The sequence below is a fragment of the Coccinella septempunctata genome, chromosome 1 (genome assembly GCF_907165205.1).
Source record: "Coccinella septempunctata chromosome 1, icCocSept1.1, whole genome shotgun sequence".
NCBI lineage: Eukaryota > Metazoa > Arthropoda > Insecta > Coleoptera > Coccinellidae > Coccinella > Coccinella septempunctata.
Genome location: NC_058189.1, coordinates 12,879,387 through 12,904,531, shown reverse-complemented (window position 1 = coordinate 12,904,531; position 25,145 = coordinate 12,879,387). Strand labels below are relative to the sequence as shown.

Genomic DNA, 25,145 nt, shown 5'->3' with positions numbered 1-25,145 from the left:
CTCTGACGAATTGTCAAAATCGCTGGTTGCGGTAGGACAGGCATATCGTGGCTTAGAACCGGTATGTGTAAAAGTTTGTCTGCCCAAAGGCAACCAACGATCTCGAAATTCGTTGGAGCATGTCTTTATGAATACCCTGTAGAATTTTTTTATTTACAATTCGTTAGAGTGCCCTATAAACACGACAAAAACAGGTTATACTCAAAAAATTAAATCCAATAAAAAAGAAAAATCGACACACACTTTTTATTGTTATCACCAAAGTCACTGTAAATACATAATGATACGTAATCACTTAATTCTACACATTGTTCCACTCACGAGCAAAATATACAATAAAATCATTTTTTACGAACGACATATTTAACATATCACTGATTGAAGGCAATAGGAGGGATTTTATCCACTTTGTACATATCCATGAAGGACTTCACACATTCGACAATATTATAGCCAGCATTCTCGAGAAATCTGAAAACGTATTTATTTTGTAGAAACGTTCATTAACAAAAAGCATCCTCAAAAAAAATAGAGGAACAATAGTACTATATTGTAAGAAAAGCTCAGAATGATACTCATTCAATGGAAAATTAACTTCATTTTGATCTGAAAAATTCTAAGTGCATAGAGACATGAAAGAATAGGCCTGGTTTAGTTAGATTTTTCGATGGTTCCAGATCGGTTCAAAACAGTCGCACATTTATTTATTTAGACTGAGCTTGAGCGTAGCTTCCCACACCATATCTGTTCAACTACTTTAAACCATTCTGAACAGTTCTGATTGCGACCCAAAACAAAGCTAATATCATTTACTCTTTGTTGAAAAATGAAATAATATTTGACAGTTGATAAAATTCCAACATTTCGTGAGTACAATTTGAGCTGAAGTTACGCTTACGAATTACGAGTTCACGACAATGTTATGGCTTATGTTCATGTTCATTGCGACTGTGCCATATTTGTGTTCTGTTGCCCTGAGTCTAACTGTCAGATTTCAAGTTCAGCAATAAGAACAACAGCTTCTTCAAAACCTTTTTATTTCGTGAAATTGTCCGTACGATTTTGAAAATAATTTTAATTTATACCTGAGTCAGATGTTCCAAAAATAATATTAGGAAATGTAGGACCACCGTAAAAACATCAATTATAACCCCTTACGGCAACACTAACTAAAGCATTGATATGCTATTGGGCCTCCCCCCCCTTTACATTTTTGCCCAGGGAGAGGTAAGACCCACAAGCACCACCACCTTACCGTAAATGAGCCTGACAAACTCATTTTCGTGCCCAATCGTCTTGCAGTACAATTGGAGGCAGACGAGGTGATGGGCATGAGAACTGACCAGATAATCACAAGAACCAGCACATATGGAACCTTCAGTTCTCTGATTGCAAGCAGAGACTAATGGCTCCGTCACAAGGAATTCTTTCTAGAAGGACCTTGCTGGTTTACTGATGGCTCCAAAACCAGTCAGGGATTTGACTGAACTCAGTGCTAGTCTGGAAAAGTTGGCAACAGCATTTCTTGCGGAAATCTTCGCCATTGATCTATGCTCCAACCATTTGCTTAACATGGGTTGCACGGGTAGGTCAATAAAAATCCTAACGGATAGTCAAGCTGCCATTCAATCTCTCGCAACAGACAAATGCAACACGTCACAGGTATTTGAATGCAGATCTAAACTCTCCAAATTGGGAAGTTTAAACAGGCTGCAACTGATTTGGGTACCTGGACACTCTGGCTTCGGAGGCAACGAAGTATCGGATGCTCTGGCCAGAGAAGGCGCAACATCAGCGCTTATTGGCTCGGAACCAAGTATAGGAATTTCCAATTCCTTAATCAGGGGACGGAACAATAGCTGGATAAGGCAAGAGGTTCAGGAGTACTGGCGCAACCGCCCTGGACTGCGTCACTCGCACAGGGCTATTTCAGTGCCTCCCAGTCCATACATCAGTCGTTGGCTAGGATTTTCTAGAACCAATCTGAAATCTATCATGGCGGTTTTCACAGGACATTGTAGACTCAGAGCCCATCTTAAAAAACTCAGCATCGTCAATGACCCGCTCTGCGGACTCTGCTTAGAGGAGGACGAAACGATTGAGCACATCCTCTGTGACTGCCCGGTGGCAGGTTTGGTTTATCCGTCCAACACACCCAACGATCAGCAACAGTAATCAATAACTAACTATAGCAACACCTAGTAGCCTTACTCAAAGGAAGAGAAATTATTTTTATCACCTTCTTCACCAAATTTCTTTCAGATATTAAGATTTTATTAGACATATTGATATGGATAAATGTAACTAACAAGAGTAGTAGTCACTTTTGGCCTCCTTCTTTTTTTTCTAGTTATAAGCGAAAATTGTAAAAATGGCGATCCCGAAATAAATTTATATCTCCGCTAATCCTAATGTAAGGACTAATAGAAGGAGACTGTGGTAATCATAAGATGCTATATTTTTCTATTTTCATCAAAAGTAGAAAGCATAGAAATATTGAGAAAAAAGGTTTTTGACTATTTTCTATTATTTATATTGATACGAACCATATGATGTTATATATTTTTGAAATCAGCACAAATTAAGCTTTCAAAAAATTGTACAGAAATGTAGTGTTCCCATTCAAAAAAACATAACTTCGTCATAGCTTCGTAATTAAAAATCCTGCTAAAAAGGGAAGCACGCCACTGGATTCTACTTAAAAAAGTGTTCTATAATGTTTTAATTTCAGAGCTCTATCATCTCTATCCATTTTTCCAATTTTCGCTTAAAACTCAAAAACAAAAGAAGGTGGCCAAAAATAACTACTACTTTTGTTAGTTTGTCAGAAAAAGAGAACGAGAATGGGGTATCAGATTTCGTCTATCTCCTCTGGTTTAAAAGCTGTAGTGCTAAAACATCGAAATTTGCCCACCCTGTACAATCACATTTTTCGTCGACCTATATCTCTTAATGCACTTCAAGAAATATGAAAAATTTAACTTCAACAAGAGGAAAGGATTCAAAACGCGAAACGTGGGCCCTATTGCCACTCACGGTTTATATTACCAACTACGCCCAAGTATAACTCATGTGATGACAAATCCTTTGAGTCAAAATAAAATTTGTATCGACAGAAGAACAAAGAAACAGAAGGCATTGTAATTTTTTAAAAAGTGGTTAATTTTTAACCTATAATGAGTTAACCTATTGAAAAACTGAAAACAATTTAGAAACTTGAAGCTTCCTTACCTCCTTGACCAATCGTTTGTAAGTCCAGTGAGTGTTTTGAAAGCTTCTATTGCTTTTTCTTTTTCTTTTGGGGTGTGAGCCAAAGGCAATTTAGAATTGATAGCTGGAATTGCTACCATAAATGCCTTAGAAACTTGAGTAGATAGTGCATTGTAAACATGAAGCATGTCATTAATAATAAGATACTCCCCCTTGTAGCTTCTAAGCGCAAAAGTTCTCATAAAACCTAAATGCCTCTCAGTACCAAGAACTGACTCTGGATATTCACGAAATACACCACTTACATTAATGATAGCAGATTCATCCTGAAAAAATGAAGGACGACATAATTAATACAAATTCGTATAGATTATCCAGGCAAAGTATAAAATGAATACTACTTTTTTCATTGCCTAAACGTCTTAGGTATTGTATAGAATACCGGATTATACACATTGCAGGTAACATATACATTATTCAGCCGGAAATGTTTTTTTCTGGTGTTTTTTCCTTACGGAAATCAATTGGCAGATTTCATTAGAGTGATTCAGGTTTTCTGGTTACTAATAGTATATCAATAAGAAAAATAACTCATTCAGCTTTCTGATCCATTTCTTTTTCTGATAAGGAAGGGTAAAGAGATTTCTTTAGAATAAAAAGCGACTGTGATAGCGTGATGCAACATTCAGTCAAAGACAAATAATTGTCGGCTATTTCAATCAATAGTCTGAGGTTTGAGCGCAAATCAACCCATTGAATCTACTATCGGAACTGTTGTTTTATAGGAAATCTTTGACATATCTTATAGACAGCGAATTTCAGAGAATTTGGCTTCGAAACACAGAAAAATAAGCCTGAGCTAAGATGTCTAAAAACATAGGGAACTCTATCGATTTGTCAAAATTTGCTAAGCGTTCGCTGTCGTGGGGCCTTAAGCGGTGAACACATATGAGCGGCCGCGGCCGCGATCACGATCACGATCGTGAGACATCGCGACTGAACGCCGCTATATCGCTGAACAGAGCGTGATATTATGTGCGGAATATGACATTTGCATGGGACGCTTCTCGATCGTGATCGTGGCCGCGGCCGCTCATATGTGTTCACCGCCTTAGAACATATTCTAAGCGTGGGGCACACAAGCTTTTCCCTCCATTAATTCACGTGCTGTTTTGGTCGAGTATTGTGTTTTGTGCATGTTTTTGGAAAAAATGTTCTTTCCGACGTCAGATTAGAGTGATAAGACTATAGCTTTTTCAGAAATGCCTCTTTATAGTGATAATAAAAGCTTTGTGTGCCCCACGGTAACGAACAATCAGCTGATTTTGACAAATTGTTAGAGTACTCTATGGTGTATGCAATTTTTGAATGGAATGACATTAGACTAAATCGAAAATAAGGGTACGTTCATACCGAAGATGCATGGATGAGCGCGGTGGAGGTCGCGATCGCGGTCGAGGTTTACATCGATGCCTGGCAATACATGTCGAAGATGCTTTCCTTTCAGTCAAAGCTCACAAACGAACTGAAAAATAAATACGTTACCCTGGTGAATGTGACGTGATTTGAAGAGCGCCAATAAGCGTGCAAGGTAACTCGCGGCAACTGCCCGATCGCCATATAAAATCAAACTATTTTGTTCTGCTATCGACATCGCTGAAAACCGCGATCATGAGCGGCGAGGGTGAACGGGTGAAACATCCTTGGTATGTACGGTCTCATTAGAATATGAAGGTTTGTTTCGACATCGATGTAAAGATCGCGACCGCGACCTCCACCGCGCTCATCCAGGCATCTTCGGTATGAACGTACCCTTAGAGATTCGTATCGTGGCTGCGCCACCATGTTCTATCCTTGTTCTATGAAAGAAAATCTAATGATACTCTTTCGCTTTATTTTGTTCTGCGTTGATATCGATCACAGATTACAGTCATCTCTGTGTTCCTGATCCATCAAAGAATTTAAAAAAAATGAACCGGACTATTTTCTCAGCTGTTAAGGAATATTTGTGATTTACACTTAAATTTTCGTTGTAAAAACGAATCTGCAGATATTTCAACACTATCGAAGAATTCGAAGGATTACTACCATTTTTCTTCAAAATAATTTTTTTAAATTCAATTCTTCCCTTGCCTTCTCTAACTAGCCGCGCTTGAAACTAGCTAACATTCTGGGTGAGTAGAAAGTTGAAGAGCAGTGGCGGATTTACATATTTGCCGCCAGTAGGCTATTCAAATTTTGCCGCCCTTACCATAATTATTTAGTTCAAAATATTAATGACAATTTTTGTGTCAGTGAAAATGTAACTTTGGGATTTGTACACGTTGGTCCTAATAAAAACTCATAATTATTGTGAGCTAGGGAATCGATGTGTCCGAGTTTCCAGATCATTTTTACAACGCAACGATTAAGTTGAGATTTCACAAGAAATAGAACGTTTATTAATGAATGAAAGAAAATTTAGTCATAGACTTCTAATAAGGTGAAGTAATGGATATATTCATTGATGTTAGTCACACAGTTCAAAATAGAATAGATAAATTCTATATCAAACGAAAAGAAGAAATTTATTATCATTAAGTATGGCACAGCATATATACATGGTTACATGGTCCATAGGAATAGTTGCAAAAAAATTAAGGGGGTGATTCTTCGTCAGAAAATAGGGTGGACCTTTAATACGCAATTTTCTTTTCTGAGTCCTCCTGCTTAGTTACAGCCCGAAAAGCAGTTTTAAATTTTTTTCTTGCGAATCGAAAAACTGACAATAACGAAATCAAGCAGATATTTTATGCGGGGTAGAAAATCTCGGTGCTGTTCCTCTATGATTGAAAGTGCTAGAAAAAGCTACCCCTAAACATTTTTCCGCAAGAAACTTTTTTCCATATCCGTATTACAAAATAAAAGATTGATTTTGGATAGCTTGATCCATTCCTAATAAATAAGGTCTCTTGTAGTTTCTTGGGAAAATTCACGGAAAAAAAAGACCGTGAACAAAGTGCATATCGAATATTTCTGCGTTTGTGCACACAATCATCTTGATGAGTATATGTGACAAAAATCTCGAGATGATTTTTTTAGAATGGATTAAGTTATCCAAAATTAATTTTTTATTATAAGATATGAATATCGAAAAAGTTTCTTGCGAAGCAAGGATCAGAATTGGATTTTTCTACCCCTTTCTATCATAGACGAACAGAACCAAATTTTTTTTGATGCCTTCAGGTCCGTATAAAATATCTGCTTGATTTAATACAGGAAAGTTCATTGAGTTTCAATAAAAAAAAATAAAAACTGCTTTTCGGACGCCATCTTCAGGGGGCTGTTACTAAGCAGGGACACAAAAAAGAAAAGACCTTCCCTACTATTCATATTATTATATGTATTATATCGCCACAATCTAACTGACGATGACAATAAAATAGGAACGTGAGTCATAAAAGTCTCACTTCGGGTTTCATAAAGCTTGATCAGGGAATCAACGCTTGATTGATCAACAGAAGACGTCAATTTGTCAATCGATAATTCAGTCATGATCATTTATAATATCATTCTCGTATCAAAATATGTTCATACGTCCATTAAATTATTCTCAATTGCTACTTGTTCAATATATTCAGCAATGAAAAAGTTTCAGTGATTTCGTTTTAGAAATCAAGCGTTGATCGCACAATCAAAGTTTTATGAAACCCGCTGTTAAAATATCTTTCTGCGATGTCGTCATACGAAATTTTGTTTAGTTATGACTTTATACACGAAAGAGCCAAAGCGTTCAGCTTTTCTTGGCTCAATGTGGTTCTTAGGTACCTAACTTTTCACCTTTTTCAAGCAAAAAATGCTTCTCTCACCCGAACAATAAGTCGATGGTAGGCAAAATTCTTTATCTACCGAGGGAAACTCGAGAACTATGGCAGCTGAAAGAAAACGGATGACACATTTTCGAGCTCAGAAAAACAAAGAATTGTGAAAACCGATTTTGAGTTATTAGCAAAAAATGAAATTTTGACGATTTCGAAAAGTTCTCATAACTTTTTTTGTCTTTGAAGTTACAGATCTGAAACTTGAACCCTCTTTTACGTAGAATCCACTGACGAGCACCAAATATTTTTTCATTTCGAAACATTAGGCGAACTTTCGTTTTTTTTAATTGAATTTGTAATTTTTGAATTGTAAAAGAAGATTCTATCAGTAGAATCTACGTATAAAAGTGACTAAGAAAGTAAGTTTCAGATATGTAACTTCAAACACAAAAAAGCTATGAGAACTTTTCGAATTCGTCAAAATCCCAATTTTTGATTATAACTCAAAATCTAGAAATGATAGGCCGGTTCTCTTTTCAGAATTGGATTGGTCATGAGAAAAGAGCTCAATAATGTGTCATCCGTTTTCTTCTTGCCCTGATAGTTCTCGAGATCCCCTCAGTAGACAACGAATTTTGCTCACCTTGTAAATAGAGGCAATAGCCATAGATACGAACTTCTGGACAAACATTTCTTGAATTGTGTTTTCGTAGGAACCGAAAAAATACATCCCAACGATTCAGAATCTGGTTACACCAAAATTTTTCAACCTCACGAAATTTCAGTATAGAGTCCAAAGCGGCCGAAATAAGAGTGGAACAGGAAAATAGTAATGATGCACTACTTGGTCAGTTTTTTTTATAATTAGGAAAAATCAGATGTAGATAGATATTAAAATATCTATGAAATAAAACTATTTCAGTTTCTATAATTAGTGCAAGCAAAATTGTCCCAAAATTTGCCGCCCCCTGAAATCTGCCGCCCTAGGCTGCAGCCTACTTAGCCTCTATGGTAAATCCGCCACTGTTGAAGAGATACTCACTGTATGAAAAACAAGATCTACAGTGAAGCTATATGGATCATGTTCTACTTGAGGTAGATCCATTAGTTTTCTGATGATGTATTGATTTCCTCTTATCAGGTACTGATGGCTTCTAGTTACATCAGCCAAAGCCAATAAATTTCTGCAGTTCACTTGGTATGGACGCAGCCTGGAAAGAAGAATAATTTAGAACGCAAATTATTTTGAGAGCTTGAAAAATTTGTGAACTGGTAGGATATACAGGGCTGTACCACGAGGTATTGGCCAGTATATACAGGGTCTTTCACGAGGAACCTCACCCATATTTATACGGGAAACTACTGAACGTATTTTCATGAAATTCAGCACTTATAAGTATTTCACGATGCTGATGAAATCTAAAATATTTTCAAGGCATGAGCACCTCCGGTTTTTCCGGAAATGACGTCAGCTTCCGTTTTTCAAATTAGAACACCATTTTTTTATTGCAGAAATAGATTCCTTGGAAAATTTCAAGTTATTTTGATGTAACATTTTTCAGTTTTGGTTGGAAAATTCTCTCTGAGCGGGAAAATTCGAAAAAAAAATCGAAAATAGAGCTCCGCTGAAACAAGAATAACTTCGAGGTTTTTGGATGGAAAACTTTCATTTTTGGGATTTTTCAAGATGTATCCACTTTAAAAATCGAAATCGCGATTCATGATACAGGGGGTGAAAAAATGGCTTTCTAAGTTAGGGATGACAAAATCGTGAAAAATCAATTTTTTCAAATCAGAAATCCATTTTTTTATGGCAGATATTGAATCTACGTTAAAAAATAATGTGAGTGTATGCATCACACCCTTGCCCTAAAGTGGATATTTTCTGAGTTATTCACAAAAAACTGTTTTTCGTCTTGAATTTTCAGCTATTTCTTTTCCCTTCACGCCAAAAAGATGAAATTTTCAGGAACTGTTACTTAAACCATGTTTTAGATTTTACTACCCTAATATGCAAGAGAAAAAAGTTACAGGTTGTTCCTAAATAGATGGCGAATTTTGATTCGAATTTGTATCGGAAACCTCTTTATTTCAACTAATCGGCCATCGGTTTTCTCTCCAGTGATAAATAAATAATTCCTTATGAACCATATGCAAAAACTTACCATGTTTTACATTCTTTTTTTTTAATGATAGATATCATTAATTACATCTGCCAAATTCTTCTTTATTCAGTAGTATTTTGTGTTTACGATTAATTTGGTGATAATTCGTATTAAGTTATAAAATCGATCACTATGCCTAATTTGACCAATGAAGATTATTTAAATCTCATTCTACTTCATGGAGAATGTAATAAGTCGTTAGCCATTTGCTATAGCAATAAATTTTCTCTCTCTCTCTCTGTAATAAAGTTGTAGATAGAACGATTCGACTGTTCATTGAGAGGTTTCCTGACCGACCCAGACCAACGAGAGATACCATTAACAGAACCATGACAAACTTAAGAAATGTCGGATCTTTCGTTAAGAAAACTATACACAGAGAAAAAAGTGTAGTAGAAGATGAGAACAACGAAATTACAGTTCATGCATATTTTCGTGTGAATCCTCAAAATTCTCTCAAAGATGCCGAGATTGATCTGGGATTATCTCAATCGAGTGTTTGGAGAATATTAAAAAAACATAAAATTCACCCATATAAATTCAATAGGGTACAGCATTTGAAGGAAACTGATTTCGTCAGGAGAACAGAGTTTTGCGAAGCTATGATGATTCGATTTCAAGAGAATGAAAACTTTTTGGACTGTATAATTTGGACAAATGAATCTAAATTCACAAAGAATGGTTCTTTCAATAGGCATAACAGTCATTATTGGGATGAAGAGAACAACCACCACTTCAGACAATGGAACTTTCAAGAGACCTGGAGTTTCAATGTTTTTTGCGCCATCAAAAATAATGCAATTCTCGATGTTCACATTTATGATGGGACTTTAACTGGTAAGATAGAACACCACACATGTTTGCATTATTTAAAGAATGTTCTCCCTTAGGAGATAGATATTCTGACATATTGACTCAAATAATTGAGCCGCTAGTACAGAACCATAATGACTTATGGTATCAACAAGATGGCGCGCCTCCACACAATTCACTCAATGTGTCAAATATCCTCTACAGGCTATTTGAAGATCGATGGTTGGCGAACAATGGTCCACATCTTTGGCCACCACGTTCTCCCGATTTAACTCCTTTAGACTATTATGTTTGGGGTAGGATAAAAAATATTGTCTACTCAACTCCCCTGATAAAGAGGACTGCATAGAACGAGTCAGAAATGCGTTCAGGTTTGTTTAGATTTTTAGATTCATAGTTTTGAAACTCAATTTGGTTTTTAAACACTTGCAGATCTCTTCCTCCCGATGAAATAAGAAGAGCAACGCACGAAGCATTCCTGAGACGTATAAATAAATGTCTAGAAATTAACGGTCAAAACTTTGAGCATCTTCTCTAGTTATAACTGCGAGAGTTTGCCATGGTTCTCCTAATAGTAACTAGTCGGTTTCAAGAAGGGGTGAAAAATCTACAGCATGGTTCAAATAACAGTTCCTGAAAATTTCATCTTTTTGGCGTGAAGGGAAAAGAAATAGCTGAAAATTCAAGACGAAAAACAGTTTTTTGTGAATAACTCAGAAAATATCCATTTTAGGGCAAGGGTGTGATGCATACACTCACATTATTTTTTAACGTAGATTCAATATCTGCCATAAAAAAATGGGGTTCTAATTTGAAAAAATTGATTTTTCACGATTTTGTCATCCCTAACTTTGAAAGCGATTTTTTCACCCCCTGTATCATGAATCGCGATTTCGATTTTTAAAGTGGATACATCAATCTTACATCTTGAAAAATCCCAAAAATGAAAATTTTCCATCCAAAAACCTCGAAGTTATTCTTGTTTCAGCGGAGCTCTATTTTCGATTTTTTTTTTCGAATTTTCCCGCTCAGAGAGAATTTTCCAACCAAAACTGAAAAATGTTACATCAAAATAACTTGAAATTTTCTAAGGAATCTATTTCTGCAATAAAAAAATGGTGTTCTAATTTGAAAAACGGAAGTTGACGTCATTTCCGGAAAAACCGGAGGTGCTCATGCCTTGAAAATATTTTAGATTTCATCAGCATCGTGAAATACTTATAAGTGCTGAATTTCATGAAAATACGTTCAGTAGTTTCCCGTATAAATATGGGTGAGGTTCCTCGTGAAAGACCCTGAATTTCGAAAACTATTGGAACTACGATATTTAAATTTGGCAGTTATAAACCGTGGGTAGTCTTACACATTTCAAGCAAAAAGCCACATCATTTAGATTTACAGAGTATCTTTTTTAAAAAGACATTGACCTCTAGTGCAGTAAGTGTCTATCTTATATTTGCTCAGTGATACCTTCTTTAATGGTATATTGATTTCAAAAGTGGATTCAGACCAGCTTGCAAATCTGTTTCACAGGAAAGTATTCAAGCAGCATGCACAAGAAATTTACTTTGTGTATTGCCGAATTAGACCCTTACACCAGAGGAACAATATAGAGGATGTCTCATTATGTGACCCGATATGTGACGTAACAAAGTAGCTATTTGCTTTAAATGTATAACATTGCCCATGGTTTATAACTGCCAAATATTCATATCGCAGTTCCAATAGTTTTCGAGATATACACTGGTCAAACATTAGATTAATAAAACAATTAATCTATGGTCAAAACCAAGTGTGATTCCCTGCATTGTTATACATATATCCTGTTATGTCCATTCAACATGAAATTTTTTATCGGTTTTCAGTAACCTTGAAGTCCCGAAATGAATTTCTGATACAAACTTTGCTGGTTTCACAAAATTCGATCGGGAAATGAAGCGCTTGGACGGATCAATATAGATTTGTTTTTCATCGATCACATTTGGGAGCGTTCAGAATCATTCTTGAAACAAATTATAATCGATATATCATATTAATGATTATATTATCAGACCTATTCCAGGTTAACAACGTCTTCCACGACCTCCGACAGAATGGAAACTATCATTGTGATGGAAATTACTTATCACCAAAGATGATTATATAATTTCAAATGTTGGAATGCTATGATCTATGTTAACTTTTTGAAATACACAATACTTTGACCGCATCCATTCAGTTATTGTCCAAAAGGTGCAACAGTTGCACAACCAGTATCATCACTGACCTTATGCAGCGTTAGAAAGTTATCGTAAGAAGTGGAAATGTGAAGGACGTGAGGATTGATATTCTAATCTTGATTTTTCTGATCCACAGAGCCTGCATGGTGTATCTGCTAACTTCCCTATGCGGTGAAAAAGATATTTGTATTGACAGTGTTCTGTTTGAAGTCCCACCATCACCCAAACCTCAGCTTATGAAGCTTTCTGGTGTAGGTCGGTGAAAGCACCATAAATCTTTCTGCCTGTTCAAGAGCGATCCTGCATAGGGTTGTTCTATTCATCTGCCATAGGTGAACCACTGCCCCATATTGGTCTTTTGCAAGGCCACCGAAGGTTTCAATTACAACAGGTGTTACATTTTCATCAATTGCGTTAATAAAGAGTGGGCTAAGAAATCGCTCAAATTTGAAGAACGATTTGATTATCACAGTAGCAAAAACGAATAATCCGTCCTTCCGAACTTTAAGGTTTTTTAGTGGGCTTATTCTCTCCAACTCTCGTGAAACGCAGGTTGACAAATACTGCCTTATGGTATTACAGCATTCCTACACACTTAGCACTACGTTTAGACCTAGAAAATTCGCCTTTTAAGTTCCGTCGACTACTTGACGACGAATTTTTCTGAACGCTCGTTATAATGGGGAAAATAAAGATTAATACTTTTTAAGTGGGTAAATTTTTTTGTACTACTTCTTACCTTGCATCATTAGATGTAATCTGCCCAATTTTGTACAAATTCGTTAATGAACATAGTGCATTTGGATGGTATAAATCTTCAAGCGACTTACGATCTTTATCATATAGAAAAAAATATGTTTCGATAAATTTATTCACAACCATGAAGCCATTGACATCACACAAGAAATTTTTTCTGAATGCAGGTACACCATCTCTTACTACTTGTTCACCATCCTTAACAAACAAGAAAAATATATTATTTTAGGGAAAAGTAAGGCCGTGAATTAGTGGATATTTTCAGAGTAGAATGTACATCGTTAACTTTAAATTCTACAAAAATTCATAGAGATAGAGTAAGACATTCGAAAGATAAATGCTGTAACACATTAGAGTGTATTTGCCCCCTCTTCATAATTTCCATGATTTTTCCTAGGAATCTGTATCTCTTGATTTTTTTTGTAACGTACGTGTGATGAAACCCAGAATAACATATTTCTTTTTAATCAAAAGCTAGTACAATCCCCGTTTCAGAGGAAAATATCATCATTATACAGATTCCAAAAATTTCTTTATCGCCTAACTTCAACTATACTGGGAAAAAAATGCGTTGTAATGTGTCAAAAATTGAGCGAAGCCCTACTCCGATCTTTCTCTAGTCGACGCTCCTGAGCAGCTCCAGTGGCCACGTATATACTGCATTCACATTTATTTTAGCAGTCGGTTGGCCATGAAATAATTTTCTCAAGTTTTTGTAACTAGAACGGAGTAAAGTTGGCACTCATGAAATGTTGTTAATATCATAACGCCATTGCCACAACATATATCAATTAATAAATATTACGAAAATGACGAAAGTGATTGAAAAAAAAGACAGGGTTTCAGAAAGTGCTATTTAGAATTCAGGTCCGCTCATTCGAATAGTTATACCCTGATGTTCTAAAATCCACAATACATCAGAAGGTAGCGAATATATTCAATGTAAAAGAATTTATATAATGCTTCATCTGAATCTAAACGACTTATATTTCAGCGAATATTTCCACAATCAGAAAGATTGTGAATGAAGTGGATGACTAAGAATTTTCTTCTATTGGGAGACCCAAAAAAGTGGTGGCATTTGAGAATTTTATTTTAGAGTGAACGAATGCGAAAAGTTACTACAGGATTTTCGATGAATGTCATCGTAGAATAAGTTCCCGAAAATTGATTTTTCTATTTTTCATTTGACTTGTCCTATACATTGTAAATGTCTTAAGGTACCAATAAATACCTAATTATTATTATTATATCAATGCATTAAGATGAACAGCCACAAATACGCGCAAGTTGCCCTGTTACTTGTTTATTCATGTGAAATTTTTGTTCAAAGGTGAAGTTCATCTTGATTGAAACTTCCTTTAATTCCTTTTACTTATACAGGGTGTTCCTAAATTGAGCGTACAAACGAAAAGGGGAGATTCCTTAAGTGAGTTTAAGAAAAAAAAGTCCCATAAACATGGGGTCGCAAACGTTTCATTTTCGAGATACAGAGTGTTGAAGTTTGAATTTTTTTCAAATTTTTTTCTCATAGTATCTACACTTCACAAGATATTCAACTGAAATATGGCATAGATATTACATTTTAGAGTTCTCACCACGTGACATGGCAATTTCGATAGAAGATCTACAGGGTGATATTTTTTCTGGAACACTGCCACCTGTTCTGTGAGCAACTGTTAATTTGAAAAAATGTAAAAAAAAGCTTTATTCTTATACTAAACTTTTCGGTCTCTTGTAGTTTTGTCGTATCTACCAATGATTTCGAGAAAAAAACTTGAAAAAAATTCAAACTTCAACACTCTGTAACTCGAAAACGAAACGTTTGCGACCCCATGTTTATGGGCCTTTTTTTTCTTAATCTCACTTGAGGAATCTCCCCTTTTCGTTTGTACGTTCAATTTAGGAACACCCTGTATTGATGCAAGATGATTTTTGTTGAAGAATTTAATATTCTTGTAATTATCTGTTAATTCCTTCAGGAAATAACCATTCCCAACCACTGCATCATATGCATTTCATCTTCGGGTTAATATTTTTGAAATCTACAACTGATGTAAAGTGTTCAAACTTTATACAAAGAAGATAACGAACATTAACTCTCCTCAAGCTAGTGCATATTATGATATTATACCGATCTCTTGTATTTTCCATGCAAATAACTGGATTTGGTATGCCTTCAATTATGTTCGTCACATATTTTCCGAAGAGATTCGACATTGTGATAAAATACGTAATAACAGAAACTTTTACGTAGAACAGGCAACATAGCGTTGATTTAAAACCCAAAAATGTTTTAACAAGCGTCATAACCCCACATTTTCGTACTATCCAGAGTGAAATGTGTCAAATTTCCATGGCCAACCGACTGCTAAAATAGAACTGAATGGGGTATAGTACCCGAATTCTGTAGTGCGCTAAAAACCCTGGATTTAGTAGTTTTCCTTCAGAACACAATATGAACTTCTCAAATATGGTTCAACCGTCAGTGTTAAGTCATACTGGTTGATGGTCTCTCGTCCTTGGCTCCACCCCGGGAGGCCTGCTCTGGTAATCGTGCACACTCAATTGGTATGCTCTACTCATTGTAATGTGTACTCTCATTGATACATTCTCATATTCATACACCGTGCTAGATATATGTACATGTTAGTTTTCAGCCTTCTGCACTTCTCGAAACCAACGATTAGTGGTTTCCCTCATTAGTACGCTCGATTTGTACCTCTCATAATTCATCAATCGTATCTTTTATTTTTCTGATGGACGTTCTAATTGTGCTTACTTGTAAGCAGTCCGTCTCTGTAATTGATGTATTTATTGATACATTTTTTGCAATCTTCAAGACGAACGTTATGTATATTAATTATAATATTCTTGCTCTTCTGATATTAATTATAATATTCTAGCACTTCTCAGATCAATTATTCTTGCTCTTCTCGTGCAACTTATAATATTTATGTTCTGCTCATATTTAAATTATAATTATTGCTCAGCTCAGAGTATTATGATTATGTTGGGCCAGACATATCTTTCCTTAAACAGTGTCTGGCACCTCTTGAAAAATGTTTGATCGACATTCTTACGGACAGTCCCTTTGCCGCCCTGAATCTGAAAACCCCCAGATAAATCATAGAAAAAAACTTATCAACCCCAGAAAAAATTGAATGATTTAATCAAACTTGAAGCTATTATTGATGAAAACGAAAGTAAGTTGTAATAGTTTTTATGAGAGATACACAAGAAAATTAAATTATTATCAGCATTTTCGAAAAAACAAAATGCCAGATGATTTTTTCTGTAGCTTGCCTTACAACCATGTTCAGAAGGTAGTCTGAAAATTTCATTGAAAAAACGTCGCTTTGCTTCGAATATTTAATCAATACCCAGCAGCCTATAGAAAAAAAAATTGACCCCTGTTCATAAGTATCAATAACCGATAAACCTTGGAGACAAGCAGGTGGTAAGGGCTGAGTTGAATAATGTAACTCACTATTTTTTGGAGATGCGGGAAGATATTTTTCAATTCGGTTATGTAAGTATACTCATCCATCTTATCACAAAGAGGGTTTCCATCGAGATCTATTTCAGTCACCTTCATGTCCTTCAAACATAAAAATGACGACACATCTTCAATCTGAAAATATCAAGATAGCATTAAAGGAATACATGCATTTTATGAGAAACTGTTGACATAATACACTGAAAATATTTGTGAGACTAAGGCATAAAATTCAATTTGATAAAATGCAATCTCAAGAATTTGGTGATAATACCAGTTGAATTGAGTAATATTAAAAAATTCAATAGTTTATAGTATCATTATTCAAAGCTGGCGCAATTATTACTATTTTTTATTCAAAATATATTCACATCAATTGAAATATAACATAACATAGTTTTATAAAACAAATGAACATTTTTGTTATCCTGCTCTGCTGCAGCGGATTTGTTATTTATTCAAATTTCAAGATTGATAATGGCGTTTGATATTAAGATATCTACCGACCAAAATATGTATGTAACTTCTTATGAATAACCTGCCAGATAAATCTGCAATAATTTCCCTTTTTCTGATGATAGACAATAATTTGTTTACTTTTTTACTTATGAACTCCCCAATTTTGGCAACAATACATAGTAAATGCAATTCTTAAGAATTTGCATGCATTACATTTCTAATTCTGACAATACAAGAGTAACCATCACATTTAGTATTTCAAAATCCATTATTACCTTATTGTTTCTTAAATCTAAATGTGTCAAAGAGGTACACTTCCATAAAACTTCTTGGTTATTTAAGGAATATATATCATTATTTCTCAGTTTGATTACTAATGGGTTCAAATTTGCAGCTGCACTGAGCACATAATAGAGTACTTTAGGTTGGGATAATGGTAGGTAATCAGACAAACCTGAAATAAAAAGCGACATTTTGTTCATGAACAGTTAATTTTAGACGTCAATAATCCTTAATAATTATTTATTATAAAAAATACATATTATATTCTTTTGACATAATCATTTATTATTGAGGCGGAATTCATATGAATTCAAATAAGATGAGATAAAATAATGATAACGACCACCCGCCGATTCCACAAATATTAGGTTTGTTCGTAGAGTGGTTTGCAACGGTTGTGAACTGTACAGAGCAAGCGCAATTCCATTTTAGGGTAGCGAAAATCCATTTGCGCTTGCTCTGTACCGTTGCAAACCACTCTACGAACAAGCCTACTATGATCCGAACCGAATTAGCTAACCACCATCACTAAGGAGGCCTAAGGAAAGACCGTCTTATCAATATTGCTCGTGCTACTTCACGTTCGAATTACAATAGGACCTGAGGAAATAAACTCTATTGTGCCAGGGAATACTGGCAGTACTATTCGGGAATATCGGAACTACCCCGTTGTCAAGAGGTTTCGCATCTGTTCTCGTCGAGGTGGTAGTTGTGTTGCCCTGACGATATCGAATAAGATCGTTTTTACAGGGTGAATGACGTAGACGATGTACTAGAAAATTAGGTGGAACTAGTGGCAATTTGCACCAAGGGATTTTGGACCCTGATAAATTCAACTGAAATATTTACATCGGTAGTAGTTAGTAATTGAGTTTCATTTCAATTGGATTATTAAAGATTTTCATACGCCTTTAATTCCTAAACCAGCGAGCGGATTTTTTCAAACATATTAGATGCCTAAACTCCGAAATCATCGAACGGATTTTGGCCATCAACCTAACTGGTGTATTCGCACCCTCAATGTACCCTTAAGATTTCAAGTCTTCGGAAATAACGACTGGCCGGAAGGACAGATATAATAAGGCTTGTTAGTAGAGCGGTTCACAACGGTACAAAGCAAGCGCAAACGATTTTTCGCTACTCTAAAATGGAATTGCGCTTGCTCTGTACAGGGTGGGCAAAATTCGTTGTCTACTGAAGGGATCTCGAGAACTATAGCAGCTAGAAAAAAACGGACGACACATTCTCGAGCTCTTTTTTCTTGACTAATCCAAAACTGAAAACAGATCCAGCCTAACGTTCATAGATTTTGAGTTATGGACGAAAATTGAGAAATTGTCATTTCCAATGAAGCTGAATAACTCGTTTATTTGAACTCGTCTCCGAAATCCGTTGTTACATTCTACAGGCACTTTTTTATGAGGAATTCGTATATGATATTGCAAAATTTTTTGATCCAGTCAATTTCGAGATACGACAGGGATTTCTGATTTTTCAAATGTAAACTATAGTTGAAAGTCCTTTCATTCTGCTGCAATTTTTTTGCTGATTTCAAAAATGTATCATATGTCACTATTCACATGAATATAACATAAGAAAAAAATTCAATACTTTTTCCTGCTTTTCGATTCACTGTTGAATTTTTAGTAGGCTAGCGTAACCATAGCGTCCGGTGAAAATGCATTATGGTTTGTGAACTCCACATAATCCTATGTGAACTCAACCTTGTGTGATAGGAATCACAGACTGTCGAATAATTATTTCTTTTATATATCGAGATCGATATCCTTTAAAAGAGAGTAAAAGACTTTCGTCTGATTATTAAAGAAGAAAATTTATTCAATTATCGTTTATCAATTCATGAAAGAAACTTAAAGAGTCAGTAATATAAATGAAATACGAAAGCTATCTATAATTATGATTTTTACAAAAGTAAGATGATGAAAAATAGGTACGTTTGTCCACGGTAGTATTCGAATTGAGTACCATCGTAAGATAAGCATGCCAAACATCGCGAGAACAAACGATGGCAAATTAACGAAATATTTATTCAGCAATCCGTGATTTCAATCATAGAGGCTCAGGTTCACAAAATATAATGCATATTCAACGGTTGCTATGGTTACGCCAGCCTACTAAAAATTCAACAGTGAATCGAAAAGCAGGAAAAAGTATTGAACTTTTTTTCTTATGTTATATTCATGTGAATAGCGACATATGATACATTTTTGAAATCAGCAAAAAATTTCCAGCAGAATGAGAGAACTTTCAACTATAGTTTACATTTGAAAAATCGGAAATCCCTGTCGTATCTCGAAAATGACTGGATGAAAAAATTTAATGATATCATATTCCAATTCTTCATAAAAAAGTGCCTGTAGAATGTAACAACGGATTTGAAATACGAGTTCAAATAAACGAGTTATTCAGCTTTATTGGAAATGACAATTTCTCAATTTTCGTCCATAACTCAAAATCTATGAACGTTAGGCTGGATCTGTTTTCAGTTTTGGATTAGTCAAGAAAAAAGAGCTCGAGAATGTGTCGTCCGTTTTCTTCTAGCTGCTATAGTTCTCGAGATCCCCTCAGTAGACAACGAATTTTGCCCACCCTGTACAGTTCACAACCGTTGCAAACCTATTGAATTTTTCAATTAGCCAAACCAATCTTTTGAGCTCGCAAAAATATGCATTCTTTCATTTGTATCAGGTAAATTAGCGTAATTATGAATTTATTGTGGTAGAATGATTTATTTTAGTAGTTGGAAAATGGTTATGTGAAGTCGCCTGTAAAACCGTTTGTGTGTGGACAACTATAGTGTGTAATGATCATTGAACTAAAAAACTTTCTTTAGTTCAATGGTATATTCGTGTTCTGTGATGGTAATGATTACAAGCTACAGTTGTCCACACACAGAAGGTTCTACAGACGATTTTAAACGGACATGTTTTAACAATATCATTACATTAATTACAGTTAAATTTAAATAACTGCTTTCCAGAAAAATGTATTATTTTGCTAAAATGAATTGGTGGTTTTGCCGCACATAGATAGAAAGCGTTGATTGAAGTATCCGTGAAGTTAGCACCCAACGGAATGCAGTGTTTTTCTACCACTATATTTTGAATTTGAGCAAAAATGCATTAAAAATTTTTTTTGTGACATCAATAGTTTTCTAGTTATTTGCGATTGAAACCTAAAAAAGCCATGTTTCTGAACGGATTTTCACGAATAACTCAGAAACTATAAGCTTTATCGAAAAACTTGTTGTGAACAAAATTATAGCTTATTAAAAGACAAAACAAACCAGTTTTTCACCAACTATCTGAATACAATGTGAACCCAGATATGACTAATTTCTGTTGAGTATGAATTCGCAAAGTACTGAATATTAAACGTTCAACATCGAATAGCAGTAAAACGAAGACAAATTCGGGATAAATTTATAGGACCTTTTTTGAAGTAGATGAAAAGAGCTTCCAAATTAGCTCAATTAAAAATCGATTGTGCAAATATTGATAACGCTATGACATTCAAAACTTCAATATCGTTATTTTTCAGCGTGAAGTTTTTCAACAATACCCCCACCATTACCTTCAGAATCAAAAATAGACGTAATCATTGAGAACAGTCAAATTTTGGACCGTCTTTGATGACCGGTTTGGATGAAAAATTATCAAGTGAAAAGAAATGTTTGGAATTTCACAAACAATTAAATTATTTTTCAAATAACTCAAAAAGAAAACCATATACGGCAAAAGAGCAAGAATTCAAAAAGTATTTTGAATTTATTATGAAAAGATTTCATTCTGTTTTACGTAACATCAAAATTACTGAGCTCTGAAAGTGAGTTTTCATGTTATAGTAAAAATTAATAATTTTGAAAGTGACGGGCTTTAAATATTTTTCATTCCCGGGAGCTCATAGCTATGAAAATCCTCTACTAAATGGTTTAAAGACCGACTGCACATCTCGAAAATTCACAGAGTTATCGTCAAAAAAAAAAGGAATTATTTTCGGAATAAAGTTTTTCATTGATGTAATGAAATGTTTCTGAAAGCACAATTCCATCCACGTCTTCCAGCTTCTTCATTGTCATAAATATAACAGAAATTCGAAGAACCAACCTCAAAAGTTTAACGTTCGTAAATATAAATATATTTAATCATTTTGTATTTTTCATATTTTCTCGTATAATGCGCCGTTCTCGAGTAATTTGATATTCAAAAATAAAAAATATATGTGATATTAGGAAAATTGGGTACTTTGGCTCAATGGAACTCTGTTTAAAAGATTCATAGATGTGTAATGTCGAAGATTTAGCTTGTTACTCTGTAGGGAATTTTGTTCCTCCATGGGTAGCATAGCTCATTATGAAAACTTAAAATGACTTTATATCTTTTTATCTAGACCGAATCGGAAAAAATGCAACAGATAAAATGTGTTTCTTTTGAATTCATTATATTCTTCCTGAAAGATGGTGCTGGCAATTTGATTCATCATGCATCCTACACCTGGTCCTGAAAATTTGCTCATAAATCTTTTCTGCAGTTGTAAATCTGCATGTAGAAAAAGTTGGCTTAAATGCTGAGTTGCATGTATGAACTGCATCGGAAATAGCTGTTGAAAACCTTTTCTGCGGTAAAAATTGATGAGGTTGATGATGATTGTTGTAAGAACTAATTCAACATCAATACAATGTTTATTTATATACTTTGACAGGAAAATAAATTATTATTTTTAATAACATTTGTTTCAAACAATTTTAAATGAACAATAAATACTGACGAAAATTTTTGAGGTATGCGTCAAGATAGTAACAGAAATGACGATTGTTATATCCGTCTGTCACTTTTATTTTGCAAAAGTGGTAGAGAGGCAGAATAACCTGCCAGTAGAGCATTTCGAAAGAATATGTTAGTTACCAAAGTTTGAGGCTATCGTGTTGGTTATCCGATATTTACTTCAACTTTTTCCTTGATCATCAAGGTTACTTCAAGGTTAAAAGCGCTCTTCCAAATGGGACTCATTTCTTCTGACACCAAAAATAAAGGGAGCGAATATTCGATTTCTCTAGCCAAAATCATAAGATCTCATTAAAAAAGGGATTGAAGGTCAGTGCCAAGGTGGAATTCACCATGGCATAGTGACGAAAAAACCCTGTTTGGGCGATATTTTCCTCAGAAATGCCATGTATTTTTCTGCTGATCCGTTACATTTGCTTGTTTCAACTTGAGACGGCCTCAAAGTCGGAAGGTAGGCATGACTTAAGGTCATATCTGAACGTAAAATTTCTCGCTCTTTTCATTTTGGGCGTTCAAAGTATAAGGTTTCCCACGAAATAACGCATGGACGATATCATTGTCGCCATCTGATAGTCAGAGCAAAATCCAGCAACTTTTATTTAAAAATTTTTTCTCTAAAATGCTCTTCCGCCAAGTTATTCTAACAATTCCCATACTTTTGTGCTACCCTGTATATTTTTGAAAAAATTGACGTGATAGAGAGACAATAAACATGATAGAACAGAGAATATCTTATTCATAATTTCAGAAAATTTTAGAATTTTCAGCAATAAATATGGATGATGACATATTATGTAAAAAGTTTGAAATAAACCTCACCTTCATTTTTAGTGAAATTATCCAGATTTAATGTTCTACTGGTAGAATTATATAATGAATGCAGGACAGCTCTCAATCTATCTGGAATACTAATTCTTGGCAACTCGTTAACAGTAGCATATTGCAAAATTATTTCACATTCCATCTGAAAATTAAAAGATGTTGGTATTGAGGTGAGCACTAGCACGATTTAAATTCGAATGGAAGGTAATACTTCATTGAACAGTTTGAATTTTTCCAACTTACGGGGAACATTTTATCAAGGGGATTAGGAATTAAAAGATTATTTGCACATATTTTTTGAATGGCTGATGCACAATCCCTAGCAATAAATATATAGCTATTTCCATTGTCGAGTGATTCAAATCTTAGTGGAATTAATTCATATGGATGAATATGATCGAATATAGTTTGCAGTAATTGATTCCGTTCCATACTTTTCCTAGTGTGAATCTGAAACATTAATCATTACAGAAAACAGGATATTTGTTTCAATTGGTTTTTGGACAAGTATTCATTATTTACAGATGGTTTCATGCAGGCTGCTAAGAAATGAACCAATATAATTGGGAGATTAGATCTAAGGTCTAAGTCTTAGGTTAGTAAGTTTACATAAAACCATCATTAGTGCTAACTGAGTTGAAAATTGAACACATTAAACATCAAGTTGATAGCTGCACTGTTAGATTCATGTTTAATGACGTCAACAAGTGTTCAACGCAAAAAGATAATTCAAGACGAAAAGGAGTAATTCAAAAATACATAAATAGAATAAACTTAAAAGAAGTTTGTTTTAATTCGTTTGAGTTCTCCAAGTAGAGTTTGCATAAAAACTCTCTAATATTAATAGTTTGTGAAAGTGTTAATGCACATTTTCTTCCATATACAGGGATAAGATTTTCATAGAAAACAGAGGGCACCTCATATGTAGTATCTATGAGATGTGGTGATGAAATTGTTCTTACAGGAGAACCTCCTGTTTAGACGAATAAACCCTTTTTTTTTTTTTTTTTTTTTTTTTTTACAGGGGCAACTGTAACCATCTTTTTGAACAAGAAATTATATCTATATATAGGCTCTTTTTCTAATTTGAATAGAAACTAAAACTACTGTATCTCTTGAACGTACTCACCAATCCAACTGATATTTGGAACAGATTTTGGAATGAGTGAACAAAAAATATTGCAGTGGAATATCATTAGATTTGGACAGTTCTATGATATCATCTTGCATAGTGATTTCCATGATTGTTTCAATATCTGCATGAACTTTAGAATTTATTCATTCAATTAGTCAAATAATATTGAATAACCCAATTAAGTGTGTCAAGAATTGAAAATTTTTTCTTGATGAGAGATGATAATTTTTTTTCTCAGGCTGATATTCAACATCCAGCAGTTTATACAGATATCAATGTAATTGTGAAAATAACTATAGACGTCAATTTCATTAAATCACATTCTGCCTAAATTTTTGAACATTGTGGTACAAATCAATACATATTTAATTGCCATATTTTTTATTGCTTCTGAGTTTTTAATTTCCGTTCACATCAGAAAAAGAGCCTAATTACATGAAGAGTTCACAAACGTACTTTTATTTCCTCAGAGTATGTTCTCTGAGCATGGCCATACTCTAACTGTACTCTCGGAGTAAGTTTTTGTGAACACAACCTAGGTGACCTCTATTTTTCGTGAAATCTTTTCCCATCTTATTAAGGAAACATTGTATGTGTAGACAAGAAGCATTTCAGGGATGGGAAGGTAATATCATGATAATTAAAATTTATCTGTTCGATGGAAATTTCTCTCTATCGATGCAGAAGAAATATCAAGTCAATAGACTTGGCATCAATAATTTCAAAGATTGGGAAAACTGTTCATATCAGAGACATCATATTGACTAACATACATATTTTCCAAACTATAAAAAATATTATTTCAAAAAATCTAGTTTGCTAAAAACACTCACAATGAAAGCATGCCAGATATTTGGATCCATTATAATATTTTGTTGGGATATTATTCTGGTTCTAACAGTATCCTTATTTAAAAGTATACCAGAGTTTCGATTCCTAATAATTTCTCTTGCAGACATTGCAATTTATCAAGTTATTTTTGTGGCACTATAACGTTATATCCTGTTTACCTGAAAGCTATAACTCAAATAATTATAAATAACTATAGCTTTATATCCTTGTGTATACCTTAAAGCTACTACTTAAATAATTATAAATAATTGAATTAAATTAATAATCGCCTTGTATGTAAACAAAAATCAAAAATCCCTCTGTGTAAGGAACACAGATGACATATCCA

At 34.4% G+C, this 25,145-nt stretch overlaps 1 protein-coding gene across 2 annotated transcripts; it reads right to left on the bottom strand.

Annotated features, from left to right (window-relative positions):
- Positions 1–232: 232 nt before the first annotated feature.
- On the bottom strand, positions 233–25,145 carry LOC123322003 (nuclear RNA export factor 2-like). 2 transcript variants are annotated; one of them, XM_044909820.1, is made up of 10 exons: positions 25,034–25,145; positions 24,799–24,982; positions 23,074–23,280; positions 22,828–22,972; positions 17,197–17,375; positions 16,454–16,597; positions 12,947–13,161; positions 8,053–8,221; positions 3,232–3,536; positions 233–471 (listed from the first exon to the last, which is right to left on the bottom strand). In XM_044909820.1, exons 2-10 carry the CDS (start codon positions 24,922–24,924, stop codon positions 372–374), a joined length of 1,590 nt encoding a protein of 529 aa, XP_044765755.1. In that variant the 5' UTR covers positions 24,925–24,982; positions 25,034–25,145; the 3' UTR covers positions 233–371. The 2 variants fall into 2 exon arrangements, with proteins under 2 accessions (XP_044765755.1, XP_044765762.1); XM_044909827.1 differs by lacking the exon at positions 25,034–25,145 and having other exon boundaries at positions 24,799–25,017.